General features: G+C 37.5%; 1 protein-coding gene across 1 annotated transcript; it reads right to left on the bottom strand.

Annotated features, from left to right (window-relative positions):
* Positions 1-18,470: 18,470 nt before the first annotated feature.
* On the bottom strand, positions 18,471-20,289 carry Tap (uncharacterized). The gene is made up of 2 exons (XM_071791286.1): positions 20,098-20,289; positions 18,471-19,774 (listed from the first exon to the last, which is right to left on the bottom strand). Exons 1-2 carry the CDS (start codon positions 20,281-20,283, stop codon positions 19,235-19,237), a joined length of 726 nt encoding a protein of 241 aa, XP_071647387.1. The 5' UTR covers positions 20,284-20,289; the 3' UTR covers positions 18,471-19,234.
* Positions 20,290-25,216: the final 4,927 nt, after the last annotated feature.

Here is a 25,216-nt window from a genome sequence, read left to right on the forward strand (position 1 = left end):
CTTTAATTTTAAGAATAGATTATCAAACAAATCTCGGAAATCGATTCTCTATCTTAGAACAATTTCAAGAGCAGTCATTATATAGACAACTATTTGATACCATTAACTATTTTTTATTTCAAAATATTTATTCGCGTCCCTTTCCAAATTGCTAAAGCCCAGGTGCAACATTATGCTGCATGCAATAAAATTTACATGTATGCATACGAGAGCAATAAATAAGTGTACGTAGCAAATAATGACTCTGTCACAATGGCCGAGATTATTTAATCGCGCTGTCCGGAGCCGCTGAATCGGCACCAGGAGTCTTTTTCGATCTCGCAGCTGGGGCGTTTTAATGAATGGACGTCATTTCGCGCGCTGTATATATTCCCAACGGCCGTTTTAGGGCTGTAAAACAAAAGACTGATTTATTTCAGCACGCCCCTCAATCTGTCTCCGTGGACCACTTTTGATTAGTGCTGCCTCTTCAAGTTTCGGCTCTCTAAAACCGTCTCGTGACGGATTTTAGCCCGACAAAATCTGGACGTACATTATGTCATAATTTTATTAATATATCACTTAGTTGTAGATAAATGTTATTTATTATTAGTAAGGGAGTAGAATTGGTTGTTTTTTAAATAAATAAGAGAGATTCTAGACAATTGCTATAATTATATTATAAACTATTTTACGACAATTATTTTGCATTTTAATAGAATAATAAATAATAGAACCATGGTATCAAAAGTCGATTTTAGCGGCCGGCCATTTAAAGCTGTATGTGCAACAACGAGCGAATGTTTCGCGTTTTCTTCCATCCGGCGACAAATCGAGTTAGGTATATTTTCAGCGTAAGCGGGGAAATTAATACCGGTATTCGTTTATTCCGGCACGGGCCACCCCGTGTATTTGCCGAGCATATTTATTTTGGAATTCGAGCGGCCACACCTGGAATTGAGAACAGGCGGAGGAGAGAGACGGAGAGCGATAGCAGACATGTATTTGCTCAGCTATTTATCACGGTTTATTATTTCCCATTGTCGGCGAAGTCGGCGCATTGTTGACGCACGAGAAGGGCCAAGGCGAATCTCTAAAACCGTGTCCGATCGAAATTTGCATAGAGAGCGCAGGGTGCATCCGATTACGGGTTCTATTAATTGCGGCCTCGCATTGTTCTCGCGACTCGCCGGGCCCGATTTGCCCGTTTCTCAGATTACTGACTCTTTTTCAGATGGAAGGTTCGATTGAACCCCAAAATATTGGAAAGTATACTTGTCTTAATAATAAATATCGGCGTATGTAACAACTTCCTTTCATATAACTGCATTTTCAATTTTTCACTTATCTTATACATACATTCTCATATAATTTTTTATAGTTATAGTTAAAATTTTTAGAAATCGGTATATTTGTAAAATTAGAATGAGATTCTTAGATTATTAATAAGATTATTAAAATAAAAATTTTTTTTACAATGCACACAGTACAGTTTAGAAGCTAAGTGATATAAGGATCGATATTATTTTACGCGCTTCTTTCGATATTGTTTCTGAGAATAAGTCGATGAATATTTATTGTTATTAGCACTTCGGATCACGGACTCTCCGTGTAACAACATCGAGGGATGGCTGCCAAGAAAGCGAGGGCTGCGAGGTGAGGAGGAGGGGTGGAGTTAGATGGAGTGGGCAAAAAAATCGGGCATAAAATTAACAGTATACAGCCTGCAGAATGCAGTTTGTTGCTCGGCAGTAATATTTCACGAAGGTCTCCCCTGCGGGGCAGAGTGGGTTTGTTCTCCAGGGGAGGACGCAACAATGGAACCCTTTACCGTGCCCCCGGTGCCCAGAGCCAGCATCCATACATCATCATTCATACTGGGAAAAAAAGCCGGGGGCACCTTTGCAGAGCGCAGAGGTTGGGGGACGGCGAAACTTTCGTGGCACCCCGAGTATTCCGCATCAAGTATTTCCCGGACGTGTCGAGAGATTACGTCTTGTCCGAAAGTAAACCTCAACGATTTGCGAAGCTATGTCCAGAAATTGTGATCGTTTTTTGTAACGGTACGAAACCAATTGCGACGCTATTTTTCATATTAACAAAACAACAATTTAAATTTTAAACTATTTAACGAATATATATCTAAATACATTTAATGTATGTGTCTAACTTTGTCATGCTAATTTTCTATATTATAATAAGATTATGCAATGAATGTGACGTTCCAACACGCAAAATTCTCAAAAGAAATGCGACGTCCCTCATAAAAATCGCGGCGTGTCATTTTCGTGGCTATTACGTTTTCAGAAGTCAAACTTCACCCCTTGGACAGACACGCCTTCTGGAAAAGAAAGGATTGCTTCGTGTAAACAATGATGGGTAAAAATCACCATGGCGAGCCGATAAACGTGCGAAACCCATAACTGGCCGAGGGAAGAGAGAATCCACGATCGTCGAAGGAAGATACGCGATCGGTTCAACCCGGGGTCCATCGATCACCCGAGAAACGGCAGCCGTCGAGTTCGCCGCCGGTATCGAGACTCGACTCGGCGTGAAGTGAGAACTGGTGAAAAGAGAAACGCGAGCGAGAGACGAGCGTAATCCGCTTTCCGAAACGAGGCAACCCCTTCGTAGATGACGACCCATCGGTCGTGTCACAGCACGGGTGACTGATTGTAAAACCATAGAGTAACCCACAAAGGGTTGCGACGCGAGGCGAGAGCGACGGAGAAACGCGGAGTGAGCGCAGACTGCAAGAGGGAGAGGGTTTAAAATTGCGCCTCGTAATCGACGTGTAATCCTCTACAACCGTGACAGCCCGGACATAATGCGCGCAACGAGAGATGACCAGTTTGTTTTCTCCGGTAGATAATGGGCGACGTTGAATGGCGACGGTTTATTCTGTTAACCCTTGCCGCACGGAAAATCGTGGTGGGCAGTACCTATAAGTGCTATAAATGGAAATTTTAACATTTCTCGTGGAAGTCGATATAAATGCCTTCGCCAAGCGCAATGACATTAAAATTTTTCTTTTTTAAATCGACCTTAACTTCTCAATATACTTAGTCTTACGAAACATAAAAAAGTTAAAAAAAAAACCAACTAAACCTTTAAGATAATAAAATTCAATATTGCTATCTCACGCACAATTTTCCGTCAATTAATCTTGATTATCAAAAGCGATTTTAATACATTGCCTTGAATATATTATTTTAATTATGTCTAGACGCGATTTACACGTAGGCAGATAAACACCTGATCAATATTCCTTTCGATTAGCATGACTTAGGGCAGTCTTCCAGAAGTGTGATCTCGATCATGCTTTCTTCATGCTTCGCTCGTCGCAGCTGCCGCTTAGTTACAGCTTTGCACAGAACTCATTTACTTTTTTCCGCTGAAAATCGCAACAGAGAAGTTTTTTATATTAGTTGTCTGAAGGGTGTCTTCGCACCCGAATTTTCGTTTCTTTTCAAAATATAGCGTGTCATCTGTCACGTTTTCATAATCCATCAACAATATTCGTTGTCATAATTGTCATAGTCTGTGTAAAAATAAAAAAAGGGCAAATAGCATTTCTTATATTGTATACGGTTGGAACACAACAAATTTACTTTAATTTATAATTCTATTATAATTCTATTTATAACTCTATTAGTTACTAATGAAAATGAAAGGCTTTGTGAATTAAAAGGGTGAAATTTCGACTTGACGCACGTCGAATGACCTACGGGTTGTTTATGCGCGCACATTAATTCGCTCGGATAACGTGGGCGAACGAATTAGAATCTGATTAACATTCGTCTTCGAACAACGGTTCATAATCGTCGGAGCGGGAGAGCTGACGTGCTCGCATTATCGCGTACCGAGGGACTTCTATTCTGCGCGCGCGTTCGTCCGGAAGGACGTTTTTAGGCCGTCGAAACTGCGGGGGTTACAGGTACCCCAGTTAGGAGACACCCGCTCGATGGAGCGCGGACGATTGTCACACAGGGGTTGACGTCGAAGGGATCTGTCCTGCCCCGCTGGACCTTGTTTTCAGGAAAAAATGTAGCGATTTTTATCGGTATTTCGTTTCTCCGCGGGGATCAGATCCTTTGGGAGTCTGCAGTGTTTTCCTTCGACCTCGACGACTTACGACGAAGGGGATGTAGAAGGGAGGAAAGGAAATATCACCCTCGCGGTAAATGGATTTCTATTAAAACTAATTGTAAGTATATTTCGCGTATGTGAAATATATCGTGATATTTTGAGAATAAATATAAAAATATAAATAAAAATATATAAGTAATTGTGTGTGTTTATTGAGATTATAATTAAATACGTGTATTATGGGAATAGATCTGCTTTTCAATAAATAATGTAATATAAAAAGAGAGAAGTTAAAATCATTAGTAATAAAAATTACAGCATAATTTATTCGTCAATTGAATTTTTTTCGACACACTTAAGCATTTATTTATGCTGCTGCAGTTTATCTTATAACATCGCAATAGAAGAGCAATGGCGCGTGCGGCCTTTTTTCTCGACGATATTATTTCACGGCCAACGGCAACTGTTTTACTTGCTCGCGGACCGGACCACTTCGTTCTCAAGTGGCCGGCAGCATCTGCGATGATTACTATACGTGCAACACGCACGTGCAATTCGTTTTTTTATAAGAGACTTGTTCGTGAAAAAGGTTGATTTAAATGATAATTTCTTTTTCAATAGACCAACCGAAAGAGTGAAATGATTATTTTTTAAAAATACAAGATACAAAGAATAGTCTTACTTCTGAAAATTCAAAGTTTGAAAATCTCACTTTTTAATAATATTTTTATAAACTATTCGGAATCGTGCTTTTTGCACAGTGATACTATTAATATATATAGCTACTATTAATATAGAGGATAATTCCTACGTTATTTGGCCCATATTCCTGGCCCCGAGTTCCTAAAGAGATAATGATCGCTCCTAGGAGGGCGACCGGTAATATAATACACGAAGAATCCCTCGGGATGTCGAGAGGATGGATCCTCGCGAACTACGCGGACAAAGGCTCTCTCCCTCGTCGAGTATTCCCCAGAAACGGGCTCCCGTCTCTCTCGAATCGGTCCGACCGTCTCGGATTTTGCGATGCGATGAGTCGGTAAATCCTATTTTTATCGTAATCAATGACTCACATGACGGGAATTCGGCGAACGTATATAGTTTCCCCGTAACTTATCAAAGCGAGAGAAAATTATATCGGACAGAGTATTTTACGTTGTACGACAGTGAATTGCGAAGAGTTAGTCTTTCATTTATATGAGATATAATGTAGCATATAATTAAAATAAATATAGTTAAAACAATACATGTTCCATTGTGCAACAATATTATTAGTAAAACGTGCAAGTATTATTTTCTCTCTGTACTTATTATTTCATTATGAAGTAGGAGCAAGAAATTAAAATTATGCGAATCCATTAATATGAAAGACAGCCCTCTTTCTCGGCGACGCTCCGGACAGATAAACGAGACAATGAGGTGATAGTACACGAGTACAAATATAATGGTAATGGTCGCTGGTAACCAGGGACCGAGGCGGAAGATCACAATCTGCTGGCCATTGTGCGTCGACGAGCATTTACGGCGTACGGGACACACGAGAGGTGGTTGGCGTTAACGTCAAAAGGCGTTATTCGCTCGAATTGGCTCACCTGGCAGCCGCGGAACATATCTGATCGAAAGGTATCTCGACCTCGATGAGATTCACGGTGGATTCTAATGTGACCACTTTGTTTCACTCCCTTCGAACCGGCCGCAACCGTCGGTGGTCTTCTCTTTCATCCGTTAACGGAAATCGAATTTGCCGACCTAACTCTTGACCCATACTTTCGCGGGCAGCCGGACATCGAATGCTTCTCTTTTGCCGACAAACAGAGAGCTATTGAATTGATCCTTCGCTGTATTTTAATATAGATTAATCCGATATTGACTACGTGCGATTTGTCGCGATCGTTTTCTATCTCGAGATAATTTTCGTTTTCAATTTGTATGTTTCATTGATGTATAACTCGATCGATCGGATATCCTCTTTGAAAAGTAATCTCATGTATTTCGTCGAGTTCGTTTGTACTTGCGCGGAGGAAAGCCGTTATCTGAATCAGATTTAAGTGCGGGCGCCTATGATCATCCGCATGGGAGCCAGGGGTGCTTTTGTGAATAGCCTGAGCTGAGTACGAAACGATTGAAGCTGCCGTATGAATAGTTACGACAATGACGTTACGTCTGTGATCGTCTAAAATTGTTTTTTGTGTATCCTTCATACGTTGCAATGCTCTTTGTTCTTTTCTCATTTAATCTCTGTACGCGATATCATTGAGATCTATGTAAGTCAATTTGAAATATAATTATTATGAAATCTAAGAAGAAAGATCTCTTCGAGACGTTTAATTGTAAAGTGTTTGTTTGCATTAGATTTTATATGTGTTTATATTCGTCTGTATGCTTCTAAATTATCGTGCTTCAGTAGTTGGAGCGTTTTAATTGAACTCTTCTGCAAACTGCCACGGGCGTATCACGTGCCGCAAACATTTACGACGCGACAGGCTGCTCCAATATCCTCCGGCGATTCCATTCGATCGCTTCCAATCCATCCTGTCATACTATTTTGTTTCCTCTGATTGTGGCATTGTTGAATTTGCTCGAATCATCGGTCGTCGTTTCTGCCCTACAAAAACAAGAATTAATCCAAATTGAAAAAGAATTGAACATATGTATTCTTAAAAAGATATATAACTTTAATTATTTTAAGTGTTAAGACCATTTTATCTCTCTTCGTTTCAACAAACTATAACGATTTCAAATCTTTATTTCTGCTTTTGATTATACAAATTTAAAAAATCTGTAAAATAAATTATGACAATGTGACATAGAGTATCATATTAATTCTATGATATTTAATTAGTTTTTTGAATTATTTTAAATTTCTTAAGTCTTCCCAAAAGAAGATATTCTTTTGGGAAGACTACAAGGATTGATAGTAACGTAGAGTTAAACACTGGCGTGAATAATAATTCAGAGTTAAAGAGTATCTGCTTAAACTTAGCTACACTTCCAATCACTGTGATGCTAATTACACTAATCGACACGCCAAGCGCCACAAATAACGAATTTGCCAGGCGAGCAGTCAACACGTGGCAGCCGCACGTGCGTGCGCGGCCACGGTGTGAAACCACCGAGAGATTAGCCGAGAATCTCTCGTTCGGCTATGATATCTCAATTACGGTCACTTTTACACGTTGCTCGTTTGACACGTGTCGCCGAATTCGGGGTTGGTGATACGGACACGTGGCGAAGGCGTTCGTTCGCGCTCACTCCTCCTCGTTTCGTAGTCTTTATTCACGTGCACAGCGAGCCGCACGTGACCGCCGTCGTTCATCGCGTTAACTCGAGATATCCGTTTAAAGAAGAAGATCGATGGCGGATGCGATCAATGGGTATGCGGCTGATAACGGTGGGAAATATGACGAAGGCATGAAGAGGCGATGATTAATCATGCCGGATTATCTTTCAAAATTATCTCACCACCTCGTATATCTGTTTACTTACAATTAGTAAAATTAGACTAACGTGTCATTTGAAATATGTTTGCTTGTAGATAGTCACATAATTGCATTTTGTAAATTAGTGATATGTTTGTTATTCATGTACTCTCTATGCTTTTATCACTTCTTAATATTTAATTTAATATAAAAATTTAATGTAAAATTTATTTAAATAATGTTTATTTAATATAAAAATATATTTATTCTTTTGTGCATAACATATATTGTGAAAATAAGCGATATATCATTAAAATGACGCTTGCCTTAATTTCATTGACATATGTGGATCAAATGGTTCGAGACTCTAAGTGCCGAAATAACACCTATTCGTCTTTGTAGTATTTCACTTAAATGCTATTCTCCGCTTTTTTAATCACTTTTTTAAAGCCACTCATGTTGCCACGTGACGCACGCCGTAGATGAGCGGATTATTATTTTATCACTGTCCGATATTTTTTATCGAGACACCCGTTATCTATGGGCAATTCTTGGTCGAACTGACACGCACTTTGTGGGCAAATATACGCACAGAGATGCACTATTACAGTTCTGGTTCTGGCACGTGACCGACACGTGTCGTGTGGCGGTAGTTTGCAGTGCGAAGGTAAAGCGTGGCACGATTTCACCAGCCAATTGGCTGGAAAGGATTGTCACATGATAACGTGCATAGTCTGTTAAATTATCTCATCTTTGTCATAAGAAAACATTTCAGATAATATAGAAGTATATCTATAAATAAGCAAGAATTTTAGACTATTTTTGATATCACAGTATTAAGAGTCTATTTTAATATATCATTTATCTTTGTTGTACTTTTCTATTATAAAGATATGAAAAATAATACAATTTTATTTTTCCAAAAAAATATGCTAAAATAAAAATAAAAATAAATTGATATTATAAGAAACAATTTATTAAAGTAATACGTAAACAGTTTTAATATAAAGATATATGTATATGAATATTATCTTTTATTATCACTTCCCAAATCTGAAATATAATTTCAAAATTTCATATTTTTTTGAAATAATTTCCGAGTCCCGTAAAAACATTTAATATTGAAAATGATCTCATTCCTTAGGGAATGGGCAAATGGGGTGAAAATCTCGTTAAGCGGCTTAAATACCTTGAAATTACACGTTCGGTGGTTCACAAAGGTGGACGAGCACCCCCGTGCACCGCATTCTAATCGATTCGACATGGTCGTCGTAACTTCGATTTTCCTGCACGCTGGCGCTTTCCCCTCGCTCCACTTCGGACCACCGTGAAAAATGCATAACTTAGTCCTTAGCGTGTTAAAGCCGTCTGCCGACCGCGAGTTGTCCCACGGAAGCTTTTTTTCCACCTTCCGGAAGCGACGCGCGATAAAAAAAATTAAAATGTCGACCGTGATACCGATTCGTTTCTCGCCAATCGTTTCCGGAATATAGACATATGTCGTCCGAAGATTATGATCAAGGGGGACGGATGTTTTTTCTTTGTAGAATTTCCACAGAACAGATTATTCATATAATAGATAAAAGTATATTTTTTATTCTAAAAGATTATATTTGACGATTCTAGCGAATACGTGACTAAAAATATAAGTTCTTCTATAATTTAAAAATGTAAATTTTCGTTGTAAATAATTTTCTTGTAATATGACATTTTTTCATTATTTAACAAATTTAGTGATGAATGACATCGATACTTTACACTATATGCACTAGATATTTATTTACCGTTAACCCTTATTAAAATCCTCCTAAGTAAACTCATCCGCTGAGCAAAGTGGCAGGTATCTAAACGGTCTAACCCTTCTTCTTTCAATCCTTTTAAATTCTACGAGATCATATATAACGGGGACTTTCTGAACCTACATGTAGTACTTCCTGCTTTCTACATATCTCCGTTTGATGATTTGCCCGTTACTCAGGTGCGATATCGGTATCTAATAAACTCCCACGAGGCATATGCGGTCGGAAAGAAAAATGAGGAAATCCACCCTCGCATGGCCCTCCTCTTCTCATGCTCGATCTGGCGCATCGGTTACGTTCTAAGGATCAAAAGGATCCGGCCGGATCGATATTTCCGAAAGTTGGGTAAATCGAGAGAGTGTATATCGCGCCCGTCGAAGAATCCCGTCGAAAAGGGGCGAAACTGAGGGCTCAAGAGCGCGAAAATCCTTTCTCGGCGGCTCGCCTCAGATCTTCGCCGCGAAGTGGTGGATTTCAAAGGGCCGCGGCCCGGCCGGCTTCTTACGAAACAACCGTGAAATGGGACGCACGCTTCAGCAGGATTTCGGGGTGGCCGAAGCGATGGTCAGGGCGCTTATTTCTCGAGGACGCACTAAACGGCCGCTGATACGCGTGAGAAAGCACAGGTTTGCGTGAAATGAGAGAGATTTATAAAATATATAAATATATATTCTTAGGCAGAGCTGTGCATTACACAGTGTACGAGATCAAAGACTACGATCTTAAAATCTACTTGTTTTATTCAAAGAAGTTCTTGGTAATAAATACAATTTTTTCAGCTAAACGTTCTTGTTTATGAAGAATGTATATCTTTTACAAATCTGTGCTTATACATTTAAAATATATCTCATATATGTACTAAAGAAGTACCTGAAGAGCTGTTGTAGCCATTGTTAATTTATTAATTATTCAGTTTTTTGCTTAATGTAATTATTTCCAAATGCGTGTCTATTCACGTAATAGAGAGTTATATTAATATCTCTTATCCTTGCGTAGGAATAATGAGAGTGGACAGAGTCCACTCCAAGCGAGTAAAAGCTTTTTTGTCGATCCTTTAGTCGAGATGGATAGCGGACGATTTAATTAACTTCTTGCTTGCCATCGTTGGACGGACGTGGATGAAATTTAAACTCGTTGGCAGATGATTCAATAGACGGATGGACAACCGGACAAACCAGCGGACAATTGTCCATCTTCTCTTATTACTTCGATGGAAGTAATTAGAAAGAGTTAAAACGCGCTTAAGTGTTCCGCTTTCGAATAGATTATGCCTCTTTTATAAAAAAAACTTAAGCTGTGTTATTAATAAAGTATGAAATGAAGAAATTTATAACTATTCTTCTTCTGTTTCTTCTCTCCTTTTTTTTTTATATTATCCTTTATATTATCTCGAATTTTGTTATCATCAAAATTATTTTTAAACTATATATTATGTATAAAAATGTAAATGCGTGTATGAGCAAATATAAAAAATAATGTGGAAAGAATAAATAATAAAATATCAATACCAAGTGACGACCTTTGTCATCACGCATAAATTAATAAGCGTACAATTCGATTTTCGTTATCGAGCACATTATGATCGCCTTTAACTCGTCGCTTGCTCGTAACAGACAGTTATCGTTCCACGCAACGGTGTGATTGTTATGAAATAATAATGTGCGGGGTGGCGTTGGCGCGAGCAAGAAAGGCGCAAAGGGGTGAGGTACGTTGCTGGGGTTGAACGATCGCAATCAAAGCTCGAGCCGGTGTATACTGCGAGAGGGACACGTCATTTCTGTATTTCCGGCGGTGCTCAAAATCCGTGACTGGATTTAGGTAGATAATGAACGATGATTAAAAGCCTGGCGCCGAAAATCTCGAGCGTATTTATAACATCGAACGTATGACTTTAAAACAAAGTTCAAGAATATGTAAATTTTAAAAATTAAAGATTTAATTAATTTAATTTATTTAATAAATAAAATGTGAAAAGATTGTATATTAATGCGATTTTTTAAAAATGTCTGATATATATGTAATATATTTTGAGTTTTATGAACAAAATTTATGTAAGATGTATTCACGTTTATTATATACTTCTCTGGCTTTTTTTAATTATCTTTTTGCAAGCCCTGTAATTCAAATAATGGCTGCACGACAATGTCGCAATTAAATCGAAAGCAATTGAAGCAACAAATTTAGCTGATCGCTGTCGACCTCGTTAGAAGTTCTCTCGAGGTTTGCCTGAAGGATGACCCGCGCGACGGACGACGGGCGCGAAATTTCGCCTTCTCACCCCGCCTGCATAACTCATCGCATGAACTGCGCGAAGTGCATCAAAATAAGAACCACTGCCATTCGTACGTACGACACGAAAATACGGACAGATGGCTCGTTCGAGGCCCTTTGCTGGTGATGGTGAACGCATAGTGGTTGTGACGATGTTGCTGATCGAGCACACATTAGCATGGTCGTATACAGGGTGCTTGAAAATTGTTGATGCAACCCGGAAGCAATCGTTCTTTTGATATAAAAGAGGATAATTCTGTGAAATTTCGTTTAATATGATTAGATTTTTATAAATCCAGGATCTCAGATTGCTTCAGAGCCATAGACTGTACTTCCCTGAGTGTTTAGTTTCGAGAAGCGCATACTTTTATTTTCATCGATCCTTCAATTTACGCTTTTTTTTTATAAATCTTCTATTTGCAACGTTTTATTTTACATTTTCTCGCACCTGTAAATGCATGTAAATCTCCTCGCTTCTTTTATCGTGTAATTCGAGAGACGCGTGCTGCAAGGAGCTCTTTCTTTCCCAATGAACGACTTCTTCTTCTCGTGCCATTAATTTCTCGAGCACCCCATACACGCTGCGACGAGCCTTCATCGGGTCCGCTCCGTGCGGACGACGATGCACATACACACGTACACACGTCCGCTAAACAATAGTTAAATCAGGACGAGGGGCGACCAAGGGCGCTGTGGGTGTTTAATGAGCTGCCAGCCAGTGACTGAAGGGGGATGACGAGAGGGGCCCGCAGGGGGAGTCTCTGAATTCGGGATTTCGTGGTACCCGTTGGTGCGACGAGGACGGGGGGATTCGCGTGGGGCACGAGCTACGGCACCACTTGACTGCTTATGGGACCAGCACCCGTGTAAAGTGTAGGAATAACATTGAATATATTTAAAAGGAGATCTCCGCGCGCAATGCGCTTTCGTCATTTTTAATTTTCGGGGTTCAGTCGCGGAAAAAATTGACTACGACGTGTCACCCGATCAAAAGAAGAATAATAAGAATTAATTCTGAAATTCTTAGGTAAATATAGAACAACGTTATTGGCGTTTGATCTAACAACGAGACTGAATATATGAGAATGTGTTAGAATAACTTCTTTTATTCGGAATTCCTTAACGCAAACAACTTACGATTAATGCATTTAAGATATTTCTCCTTTTTTGTATCTTCATGCTATTTAACTTACGTGTCGACCAGATTTTATGCTCAACTGATCGTTGATTTCTAGCGGTTGTTCCGCTATTCAAGAAAAGAACGTTCCCGTGAAATAAAACTAGTAGCTTCTTCCCATTGAATCTCCTCCATAAAAGAGTCGATGTATGATATTAAATTACTAATTTGCTGACACAGTAGTTAGCGATTTCAAAACGAAGGGCTACGTTTGGTTACTAGATTAAGTTACTATTTGCGGACGATTTGAACAGTTAGGGAAAACCGCTCAGCGGTTCGATAATTGGCCATGAAAAGGAAACTCTATCCATCATCTGTACAGGTAAATCTTTTAAAGACGAATTCCAGATGTAATATAGCTCGTATAACTGTAAATAGCCGCTACAGAAATAAACAAGCTATACAAAACGTTCCCGTTAGAACATGATCAATAATGTAATAATAATTATTTATTAATGTAATGTGCTAAAAATTTCAACTGCTTACACCGGTATTAATTTACATTAATTTTTTTTGTATGTCTATGTCATGTATTTGACATTTCAATATTTTAATTAACATGAAACGATTAGCACGAACGTCAGATAAGCACTAATTAACTTCCAATTGTAATTTAATAAATGTTAATATTTTAAATTAACAGTCAACCGTAAGGAGGGTAAATATTCGTTTGTTTCAATGAGTCTACTAAGCTCCATTTTAGTAGGGTTTAAATGGACTGTCTTTTTTTGAGCCCCTCTGATTCAAATAAAACTCAGGCAGATAGGAGACGAGAGATCAAACATACTTTCAGCGCGCATGTAATCCTGCATAATCTCGGTCCTACCAGCCCAATAAAACGCGTGCGCTTCCAACTTGCTTCACAATAAAGCTAAATCAATGATTTGTCCGACGGGGCTTTGGCGCGGACTTAATCCCAGTTTTACATGTGATTAAAGTCCGGGGTGAGGAAGTGTCAAGACGGTTGATGCCATTACGAAAATGCATCATTCGCATCTAAATCCGAGCAATATTGCAAACAGTCAAATATATATACAAATATACACCTTATTTTAAACTTATTTTAAAAAATTTAAAAAAAAAGGTGATTTGCGACAGCGAAGAAATATATGTAACATTTACGGATCAAGCGGATGTTAGGACAAATAAATTTAAGTAATATCTTCATCATACTGTAATCTGCAGATTTCTAAATTCTCGACAATTATAATTCCCGCTAATTTGTTAACCATTCATCGATGACATCGTTATTGTTGTGATAGACGCGATACGTCTACCGATGTCCGACGTCGAGGGTGGCAATCGGACTCATCTGCGATCGGCTTCTCGCGATCGAGAACCTCGCTGTTAAATCTAAGGCAGCAACCCACGTCACTCTGGGATGAATGCCTGGCTGGGTCGGGCATTCTTCAAGTAAATTATAGTCTTGAATGGGTGGCGCGGCGGGGGGTTGGTTGGCACGCGCACCACTGGGGTACACCTGCCCCCCGTAGACATCTGTCCCCCTGTGCGTCTAGCGCTGGAGTCAAACCATGGGGTACGTATGCGCGTACGTACGTGAATATGTTTGTGCGTATGTCTGTATGTGGCAATGACCCCCCTCTTTTTCTCTTTCTCTCTTTTTCATCACAAGTCTCTGTCATCGGTTTGACGTTTTGCGAAACCGTCAATTTTCGCGACACCGATGATTAAAGAATGGCAGAATAACGGCTGCCGGATAACGTTTCCGAAATTGTTCTCTAAGTATTTATTATAAAATACAGATAAAATATATAACAATATTTTAAACTTTAGATTATTTGAATTTCCTTTCTCGTTTCACTATTTCTCATTATAAACCTTATTCCGGAAAGAATTTGTCTTATTATCTTAAATGAATTAATTTGATATTAGATATTTTTAATTTAATTTAATCTTTCTTAATAAAATAACAAATAATATATTTGATTTGAAAAGAATAAAATTATCATATAATAAAATTTTCATTTTGGACTTATAATTCACATAATAACTGTAAGTGTTTCTATCTACAAGTGCTTCAAACGTAGAAAAATTAACCGCAGTTAACTGTGATTAATTTTTCTACTCACTCCGATTCTACTCACTCCGTAAATTTTATTGTTAATAACGCCGATGCGTAAACGCACCAGCAATTCGTGCATGCTTCTTTCTTCGGCGTTTTATTTATCCGACAATGCATTATTTGAGACGAGGGTGCGCACATTAATCCGCGGTCCATTCTAATTAATTTCGTGAATCTCGGGTGATGGGGGCGGCCGATCAGCCGCAACTCAAATAAGGCTTTCCATATTTTAGCACGAGCGAGTCACCGCGAATAGAGAAAGCGCGTGGTGTGCTCCGTGGTGTGTCAGAGCTGATCGCACAACGTGGTAGCATAACCGGTATTGTTCGTGGTTTACCACAAAGGCCTGCAAATGCCGACTTGCAATGGAAAACCGGCTACCCTGCACACGACGCGTCTAAACAGATGCGGAAATACGATGCTCACTGAATTTTCCTCCGGCGTATGAGTAAACGTTGTTTGTACGCTTGCAAATAAACACATCGAGACCCCAGAAATTCCAAGATAAAAGCAAAATAAAAATAAAAATAAATTCTTATGAAATTCTTTGAAAAGATTATTTTATAAAATATTTATATTATATTTATAGAATGTCTATATAGCGTTCTAATTTCGCCACATTAGAGATTCAGGATTTATTGTCACGGAAGCTGATTACCCGTATTTTCTTCTTTAAAGAACATTAAAATCGTTTCATTGTCTTTTCAGAGTAATGATCACACATCTATGATAGCACGATCGTTTCGATAATGCGGAATTTAATTGTTAATCTCGGCAGTTTCGGTCGCGAATGACACGCGACTACCGATTCGTGAAACGAATTAAATCTCCAACGCGGGGATGAATCGCGCTCGTGGAGCTCCGGGCCTTCAAAAGCTACGGCCATTAATCTTCGATTAAGTGCTCAACGATCGGTCAAGGTAATTTAACGAGTTTTCCTGAATTAGGAAAGACCGTCTCACCCTCCCGATGACCGTGGCCCCCCGTACCCGTGCTTCGTTCCCTTCGTTGCCGTGCGGCTTTCTCTCTTTCTGTGGGGGGGAACTACCGTCTCTGTCAGCCACCAGTATGTCACCGTACAGACCAGCGCGCCGGTACAATGAGGGCCGACCGTGGCGATCGATATGCGCACTCGACGGAAACGACCTAACGAAAGGTCGATCGAAGCGAAATCACTACGACTGCGACCTCGCAACGTGCAAAAAAAAACAGAAAAACAAAAAAGAACACCGTACATTCGGGAATAACGTAAATTATTACGAGAACCTGACGTAAATCACTATAAATCCCTCTTGCATCTACACCCACAAGCTATATATTTTGAAAAAAAATGTCTCGCTTCTGCAGAACGGAATAAACGATCAAAATTATGTTCCTGTAATTGATGACAGATAGATGTGTCTGGTTGAAAAATTAATTAATACTCATACAAAAATAACGTGGTTATTTTAATTGAATGACGCAACTTACAATTGGTATTCTGCGATATAAACAAATCTTATTACTTATAACGTTTGATACTCAGTGTTGCAAAAAGAGATGTCAAAAGAGGTGCATCTAATTTTTTTCAAAAAAGTATTAATTGTTAAATTGATCAAAAACGAATTTATAAATAAAAGTTTTGGCACGTTTTTCGAAAAGTACTCTGTAGCAAAGGTAAAAAAGTAAGCGATGGAACTGTTTGTGTTGCGCCTGTTTATACATTATTATCTTTTTTTTTAACTTACTGGATACGTGGACGGGATGTAAGCTCTCGGCAAAAACTGATTGAATCCCCCAAAATCCAACACCTTTATGGATGCTGGCCGTCTGTCGTGCGCTATGCACACATTGATATATCGTCCACATAATGGCACCATTGAGGCATTACTATTATTGGCAAGATTTGGGGAAACGATCGAGCGTGCTAACGGATTCGTCGCAGCTTGCACGCTGTTTGCAAATAGATCTTGTATAGGAAATTATTGTTCGCGCAGCAGTAGTCTTGATGGATCAGTGCGTCTACATTAGCATTCCGCGAAGTTCTCTCAGCTTATTACATTTATTTGTACAGAAATTAAGTTTTAGTGCGGAACAATAATGTAGATAGCAAAAGATCATTAGAAGCTTCAATCTTTGCAATGTGTGTGACAACATTAACCAAAAATATTTTATTACAATAATACCATGTTGATTAAAAATTCACGTTATAAATATGATAATTAGAATGTAAATCTAAATAAATTGAAGTAAATACAGAAATTTAAGTAAAAACAGGAGGCATTACTTTTCCGTTTATATAAAATAATTTTCATGACTTATGAGATAAATACATGATTATGAAAAATTAAACATATAATATGTTATCAATAAAAAATAAAAGAATGGGTAATAAATACGTGATGTAATTTTTAATTGAACAATACGTCGTGATGGTTAATCATAAATCAATATTATCACAACGAACGGGTGGATCTCGGAAGTAAAGTGAATTTTTTTCAAAGATTAGACAGGAAAATATTATCCTTCCATTTTGGACGCTCCGAAGGGCTGTTTTGACAGATCTTCTCTCACTCGTACTCCGTTTGATCGAACGATCGAATTCGCCTATTTATTTTGTTAACACTTGGCCGTTACACTATAAGGGGATATCCACTTGCTATCGTTATGTAAATTGCTTTCTTCATCAAGATGCTCTTGCATAATAACGAGCAAATATTATTCAAGCACGGTAGAATTTATACACGATTATGGAATTATGGAAAATTATTACGAAAGTATTATAATTTATTTTCTGTTATGCAGATGTTTGGAAAAAATTCGCAACGCTATATATAATTTTGAATCGTTTATTTTAAAATGCTAAATATAATTTCGTAATGCGAAAGAATGCTATTATATTATAATAATTATTCCATATCAATTTTTATATTATTCTTAAAAAACTGTTAATGTATACAACTTTTTACACTTTACTTATGCTTATAATGTTTATTTGTTATTTTTTATAAAATACTGTAATAAAGTAAATAAAATAGAGTATGTAACAAAGTAGTTGAAGCTGATTGTAATAAGAATAAACCTAACGGGAGAACTTATTTCGGGATAATCAGCTAATTGTGTAAATTGGTTATTCAATACTTACATTGATTGAACGAATCGTAGTCATGTTTTACATGTAATCTCACGGATTATATGGGTGGATGTAACTTCAGGCACGATTTGTGATACATCTGCTCTGCGGTGGCTTCAGTGCAGAACGCGTGTCCTGACACGTGCTCGTTCATTCTCAAACTACTATTCCATTCCTGTGAAGTGGATCAGAACATTTTGTTGGGAGAATAGAATCTATAAATTAAGACTTCTGTGTTCTAGCAACTTTTCAATCTTTTATAAAATAATAAAAATATGACAATAAGATATAAAAATAATATTACATACTTTTCTATAAATTCTATTTCTCCCTCGTATTACGAAACTTCAAAACTAAAACTTTTTATTCTAGAAAATGTATAAATGTATTATAATTAATAAGATAGAAATGTTTAAATATAATTAATATGATATGTAGCTACATATATGTAGCTGAAAAAAAGGTTTAAAAAGAAATTTAGGTAAAATATGTTTTTATTTTTTTTGATTACGTATAAATTATATACAATATATTCCCTGAATCAGCAGTTGCGTATTATAATAAGAGCACTGGTGGGCATTATATACTTTTTTAAATTAATTTAAAAGCTTATATATATCTTAAGATATGCTGAACAAAAATGAGATCGAGCGTTCGAGATCAACTAAGAATATTTCTGACTAGAACAAAGGAACGCAGGTGTAATACAGTACTTGAAACGTAAGAAATTCATCATTCATTAATTATCTACAATTAATCTTCAATGAAAAATCCAACATTTTCCGCACTGAAACGTAAAATTAAACTACTTCTAATATTAACATAGAAAAAAATTTACATAATTTTAAAATAAAAGTGTCAATCTTGAAAAAATATTGTTATTCCTGTTGATTATATCATCTTTACCATTTTTCTGATTGATGTACAGCAAAATATGCTTATGGAGGATTAAAAGTAAAACTGAAAAAAACATCTAATCGACTTACACCGTAAGTAAAAGCGATTTGATACTTTTCTCGAATAAAATACTCTCTTATAAAGTAGATAACGATAATCATAGCACACTGTCCTTTCTTTTTACAATCACGTCAGCTCTTTGGAAAACACTTTTCAGTTATACTCGATTTCTTCCTCTGGTTGAGTCTTTAATTAAGTTATCCGAGAGATAATCATTCTTGTGTATCTCTTTAATTATTTGTAACAGCGTAGACGGAGAGATTGAGCTGAATCTACGGATAAAGATAATCAACGCTGAAGAAACCGACTCGTTCAAGCCATTAGAATTTATCTGCACTTCGTCGACGTTTAAAGACACTGATACATGTTGTTGTGATGAGACATGTGATGATGAGACGGCGGCGCTAGCTGATGCTGAGGACGGTGAACCTGGTACATCCTCTGATCGTAGCAGGGTTGATATTGCATCGGCGGGCTCACGCTCTGATCGCTGTAGCAATCGTATTCCTGCCATTCGGGCGCGACAAATCGCTCCTGAGGTGGATACGGGAAACCCGCGGTATGTTGCGGCCCGAGTCTCTTCTGAGCCGCCACCGCGCAACTTCCAGTTGACGAGGTGATCATGTTGCCGTTTTCGGTGATGCTGACGGTGACGTTGCCGACATTCACCGTAATCTCACCGCCGTCGGAGTTGCCGCCCAAAGTCTGCGACAGTGCCCAGATGTAGTTGTGCGCGAAACGGAGCGTCTCGATCTTCGTGAGCTTCGTATCCTCGGGGAAGGTCGGCAGGGCCATCCTCAGACGTTCCAGAGCATCGTTCAGCGTATGCATTCTGTGACGCTCGCGGTCGTTTGCCTTTATCCGCCGGTTCCTCTTTAATCTGAGCACCTATTTGCAGAATTGGGTATTGAGAGAAGGAATCAATGCCTGCACTACGAGAGTATAAGCTTTAAGTAAGCAGATAGGAACAAGTAGATAAAAACTCTGGCTGACAAGTAGATAAGAGTTGTAACTGGGTAGACTACGGATCTCAGGAATGCCTAAAAGATATCTTGATTCTTGAATATATTTTAAATAAACTTTTAATCTTTTGTTGTTTAGGAAACTTTTGAAAAATTCTATTTAAAAGTAGTAAAAACTATTTCATTATATTAATGGAATCCTCTATAGAGATAAATTAAATATTGAGAGACATTGATTAATTTATATACCTGCGTGGGACTTTTGCAACGAGTATTCCGCGTTTTTTTGCGTTTCTCTTCTTTAGCAGGAGGGAATAGAGCGTCGGCTGGTACTTCGTGTTTCGGCGATTCAAAGCTAACATCGAAACCAGAATCGGAGGAACTCGAGAGTTCGTCGAAGCCTCCCTCGCTACAGAATGAGTACTCTGACGACATCGTCGTGTCTTGCTGTAAACGCAAAGCGATAAAAATTTTACTCTGATGCTTTTATACCCATTGCGTGCAGAAGATTGTTATGATCACAACATGAGCGTTAAAAAAATAGTTTCCTTCAAAATATATATTCTTATTTAATTGTATTTTATAGTTCTTATTTCGCTTTCCAAGATTTCTAAATTAAATTATTAAATTTTTTATAATCTCTGAACAAAGCTCGATAAAATCAGTTTTAATTTTTTTTTTATCGAGCTTTGTTCAGAAAATTTTGCATACATTTCCACGTACCATATCAAAATCCACACTTGTACTTTGCCAAAATTCTTTTGGCAACTTAGAGGCAAGACAAATTTCCCGAAATAGCACACAGCACAGAGTAGAAATTGCACTCTCGGAAGGTAAGAACAAACATTAATGGAAATTCACGTAACGACGTAACGTCGATCGAAACGAGAAAATAAGAATTCACCGACGAGCGGACTAGGCGGGGTACAATTTGGTACTGTGCATGTGGCAAGGGGCTCTTAGAGCATATATACCGTCCCGGGGGTATTTCGTCCCCTCCACGAACCTAGGGCCACCGTGAGGCTCTATGGGGCACCGAGAGAGTTCACCCCATAATCACCATAGAGGGGTACGTCTAGCGTTCTCCCCGCTCCTCTACTCGTGTATGCATTAGACGCGTGCCACGGCGATGTAGCCGCCTTGTTAGAAGATTAGAGGTTTTTAGGACGATTACACCACTTTGAGATTATGATATATAAACGGTTCCCGAATTTACAATCAATTCTCGAACGCATTTTTACCGTATTTGCGTCGAAAAATCAAGATATACAATATTTAAAGAAACAAAGGTCAAAATTAACGTTTATATGCTGAGAAATTTTATAAAGAAAAATCTTGAATTTTAAATCTCTTCTTATCTCAAATGTTTACAGATTATCTTTTTATTTTTAAGTCGAGAATTGTACAAAAATCTTTTTAGTAAAAATAAAAACATTTTTCCATTATTAATGCTGCAAAGAAAAGATTGTATAAATGTTGTAACGTACTATGTCTTCTACAATGTTTAGATACTTTCGAATACCGTCTGTCTGTAAAGTACGACGGGTTAACCACAAACAGGCGTTTTCATCTTAGAAGTGAGTGCAAGCACAAAATTCTATTTTAAGGAAAAAAAACAATCTTTTGCATATAAATAAATTATATAATTTAATTATATCGATTATTAAACCTTATATATAAATATTTTAATACTTAATATATCTTCAATTAAATATTATATTGCGTGAAAGATAACGTGGAAGATTATAAAAAATATATTCTTATTACTTACAATATTTCCTCGTGGAAGTTCGTAGTCTTGTGGTTATCTAACGCTCGTGCACAATATACGGCTGAAAATAAGTTGCAGATAATCTAATAAAATCAACGGTGACCATATGTCATATACGCTAATCAGCTGATAATGTCAGATATATCACTATAGAAACCGCAGTACCGCGTTAACGGGATACTCGAGGAAGAATTTCAACGAGCAAAATTACGAAATACTGCAAGAATCGATCGTTTTATTATAGCGATTACTTCATCATTTTTTCTATATATAAATTAAATCTTGATAATCTTCTCCTCGAATTCGGCCTGCGTTATTCTGTAAGAGACACACTTTATTTTATTCCTATTTGATTACCTATACATTAGTCTAGTCATATTCGAAAAATAATATAACAAGGATAGACAGCCATATATGCAGACAACAATCGTTACTGCGCTTATCGTGCAACCAAATAAATATTATCGTGTTGTAATGTGAAAGAAAGTGTGCAGTGCCCATTAAACGAGACTATCAAAAAGTGTATCTTGCGCCTTTAATACCGTAGGATATTAGTTTGTACAGGGATCAATGAAACGAAGATACGGGCACTAATCAATTTGACTTGTGCGAAGTATTAGCTGCCATCGAGATCAGGGTATCATCAATTTTTGATATGAAGTATTTCGGAATGACAACTTTAATACCACATTCACACGGCCGGTATCAGCAAACTCCGGGATTTGATTCTCGTGATCGCGCGCGATTCTATAGTGAATAATATAAGACCGGCGCCTACATACACTTCGGGAACGAAAAATATCAAGAACACGTGTCGTCTGTTTACACGAGGATTCGTGTTATCGAAGGATATTCACATACATTTTGAGTGTACTGTCAATAATTTGTTCTACCGAAACAAACAGATCCGCCTTCCGGTGATGATTAGATGAAATTTTTACTTCTCAAGTCTGATATTTGTGGTAAATCGCGTGCGATTTTACCAGATTGAACACATGTCACTGGGGGGGACAATTGTAAATATTTTTTACTTATTAATACAATTCCCAAGCACGGGAAGTTATATGAGAAAAATTCGAGACATTGGAAGATACTCGTCATATAAATAACAAGTATCTTCGCTAGAGTTGCGTTGAGAGGATTCTGGCTTACGATTGCAGCACAAAATTTCGATAGTTAAATTTTGATAGTTTATACAAAATATCTCAAAACTTTCGCGCATTTACATTTATTATATACAAAGAAAAAACTAGAATACATTAAAATGTCAGAATTGGCTATTATCGTTATTATTTATTATTGTCAACGTCAATCTTCATTATTTTTACGATTAGCAAACTGCAAAATATTAATAGGACGCAATATCAATCGATCGAGTTATCAATTGGTTCTGTTTTGTTTAAAAAGTGTTATTATCCGTACTGTGCGACTGGATACAATTGCAAGATATTTTTCCAAAATTGCATTACGTCGGGAAATTGCTCGGATCATCGTAAAATCGCTTTTCAGACCCTCGGTTGTAATCTGATAACGAGCAGCAGTAGCACACGTGAGTTGCGCGGTTACTTTCGTCGCGCGCCGCGGGTTCTTGCGCTAAATTTCTCTTATGCCATAAACGGAAGATGGAGCGTTTAATGCGAGGATATTACGGCACCGTTCGATCAATTTGCATAATTATAATGTTCCTAAGTAATTTTCCGAACGCATCGTGTGTTTATGAACGTTGCACCTAGTAGAGGTACATCGACCGACTTAGCAAAGATCTATCTTCAACGTATCTCACGCCATTCTTTCGAACGCATTGCAACGGTTCAACGTGCTATTATTTGCATAGAAAAGAAGAGGTATCATCCATAGTCTGCTAGCTTCTTTTTTATAGACTGGAGTTTAAATTAGAAATAATTGCCGATGAGCATACGAAAGATATTTATTCGCTTGAATTTAGAAATACAAATTGCGAAGATTTGAAAATTTTATTTTTTTTTAGACCATTTTAGACAATTTTTTATTTATTTGCTTGTTTATTTGTTTCTTTATTTGTTTGTTTGTTTGTTTATTTATTTGTTTAGCAACAGCCATTTATTTTCACCGTGAAGCATGTAAAATACAAAAATCTAAGATTTTTACGACAGGATAAATAGTGTCATAGAAAAACAACTTATATAATTTTTCCGGGTGTTGTAAAGATTTAACTACAACGGTTAAATCTCACCACACGGATCGGAATAAAACCACTTTCTCCTCGTGAGACTATGCCACTATGTTTGGTATTATGTGCCTTTGGATGCTTGGGGGCCCCTAAAGTAAGAAAAGAAATTAGACGTTCAATATTCACGAAACAATGCTTGCGCGAGTTGGCCATGGAATATGATTTCCTATGTGGATGGCATTTATCTGATTTACTTCCCGGAGGCAATTCATCTCTACCAAAAAAAAAACGCCGTTAAACTTTTTATTGCTGACACGCTTTCTTGGAATGGTCATTATTATTTTGTGCGTCACGTGTTACTATCTTATGGAGATACAACAATCGTGACAGAATACTTAACAAAAAATCTAAAGTATACACGTGTGTTTGATCTTTGACGAAGATTCTTTAGAAAAAAGAAAAGAAAAAATTTTATTTAAAGAAAATAAAATAGTTTAAGAATTTTATAATGCAATCTGGCATATATATACATGTTATATATTTTTTATAATTAAACAAAAATAGAATTTATTTTTTCCAGAAAAGTATAGATTTCGCGCAAAAAGATGCTTTTATTTATGGGTTTTTCCAACACATATTTTTTCAGCAACGCTATTTGCGCACCCTTTAAAAGCATAGAGCCCCAAACCCTTTTCACACTTTGAAAATTCGCAGCGCCGATAAAAGGTTGCCGTGAAATCGATGCCGTTGCAGACACATGTTCGATCGGCCGGCGAAAATATTGGAAATTACACGAAAGATTTGTCCCAGAGGCGTGCAGAATCGAAAATCAAATAAAAAAGGGGCGTGTAGTACGCCGATCGCGTTCGCCCGAAACTGTCAAGCCCCCCCCCAAAAAAAGGGTTCGACAGAGCGATAAAGGCGATTCGCTCTGATTGGATAATTTATCGGCGAAGTGCAATCAACGAAATCGCGCCAACTGGTTTCGCAGGTATCCGTGAAATATTTCTGCGAACTACGGAAGAGAGAAACCTTTGTGAAACTATTTCTTCAAATTTCTTAAATAGGAATTTAGGCTGAGCAGTTATTGTGAATAAATACATTATTTAATTAATATTCTTACTTTAGATATAAATATTGATGAACCAGTAATAATGTTTAATTGTAATGTCGGATTATTTATCTTACCACATTAAACGATTGGCATATGTATCATGCTATTATAATGATGTGAGGAAAGTTGAGTGGATTTATTATAGCACATCATGAAGCTCATGAATAAACAGAAAGTTACGTGCTGTTACGTGCAAACCACACGAATGCAGTTCGAAAGTAGTTCCGCAAACTACATTCATGTTTTTTGCAAAATTGATCAGTTATTGGTTGTATCGACTCTACTTTATTTAGAGAAATTGAAACTGATAGAATAACATTGAGTCAAATAATAA

The sequence above is a fragment of the Temnothorax longispinosus genome, chromosome 10 (assembly GCF_030848805.1).
Source record: "Temnothorax longispinosus isolate EJ_2023e chromosome 10, Tlon_JGU_v1, whole genome shotgun sequence".
NCBI lineage: Eukaryota > Metazoa > Arthropoda > Insecta > Hymenoptera > Formicidae > Temnothorax > Temnothorax longispinosus.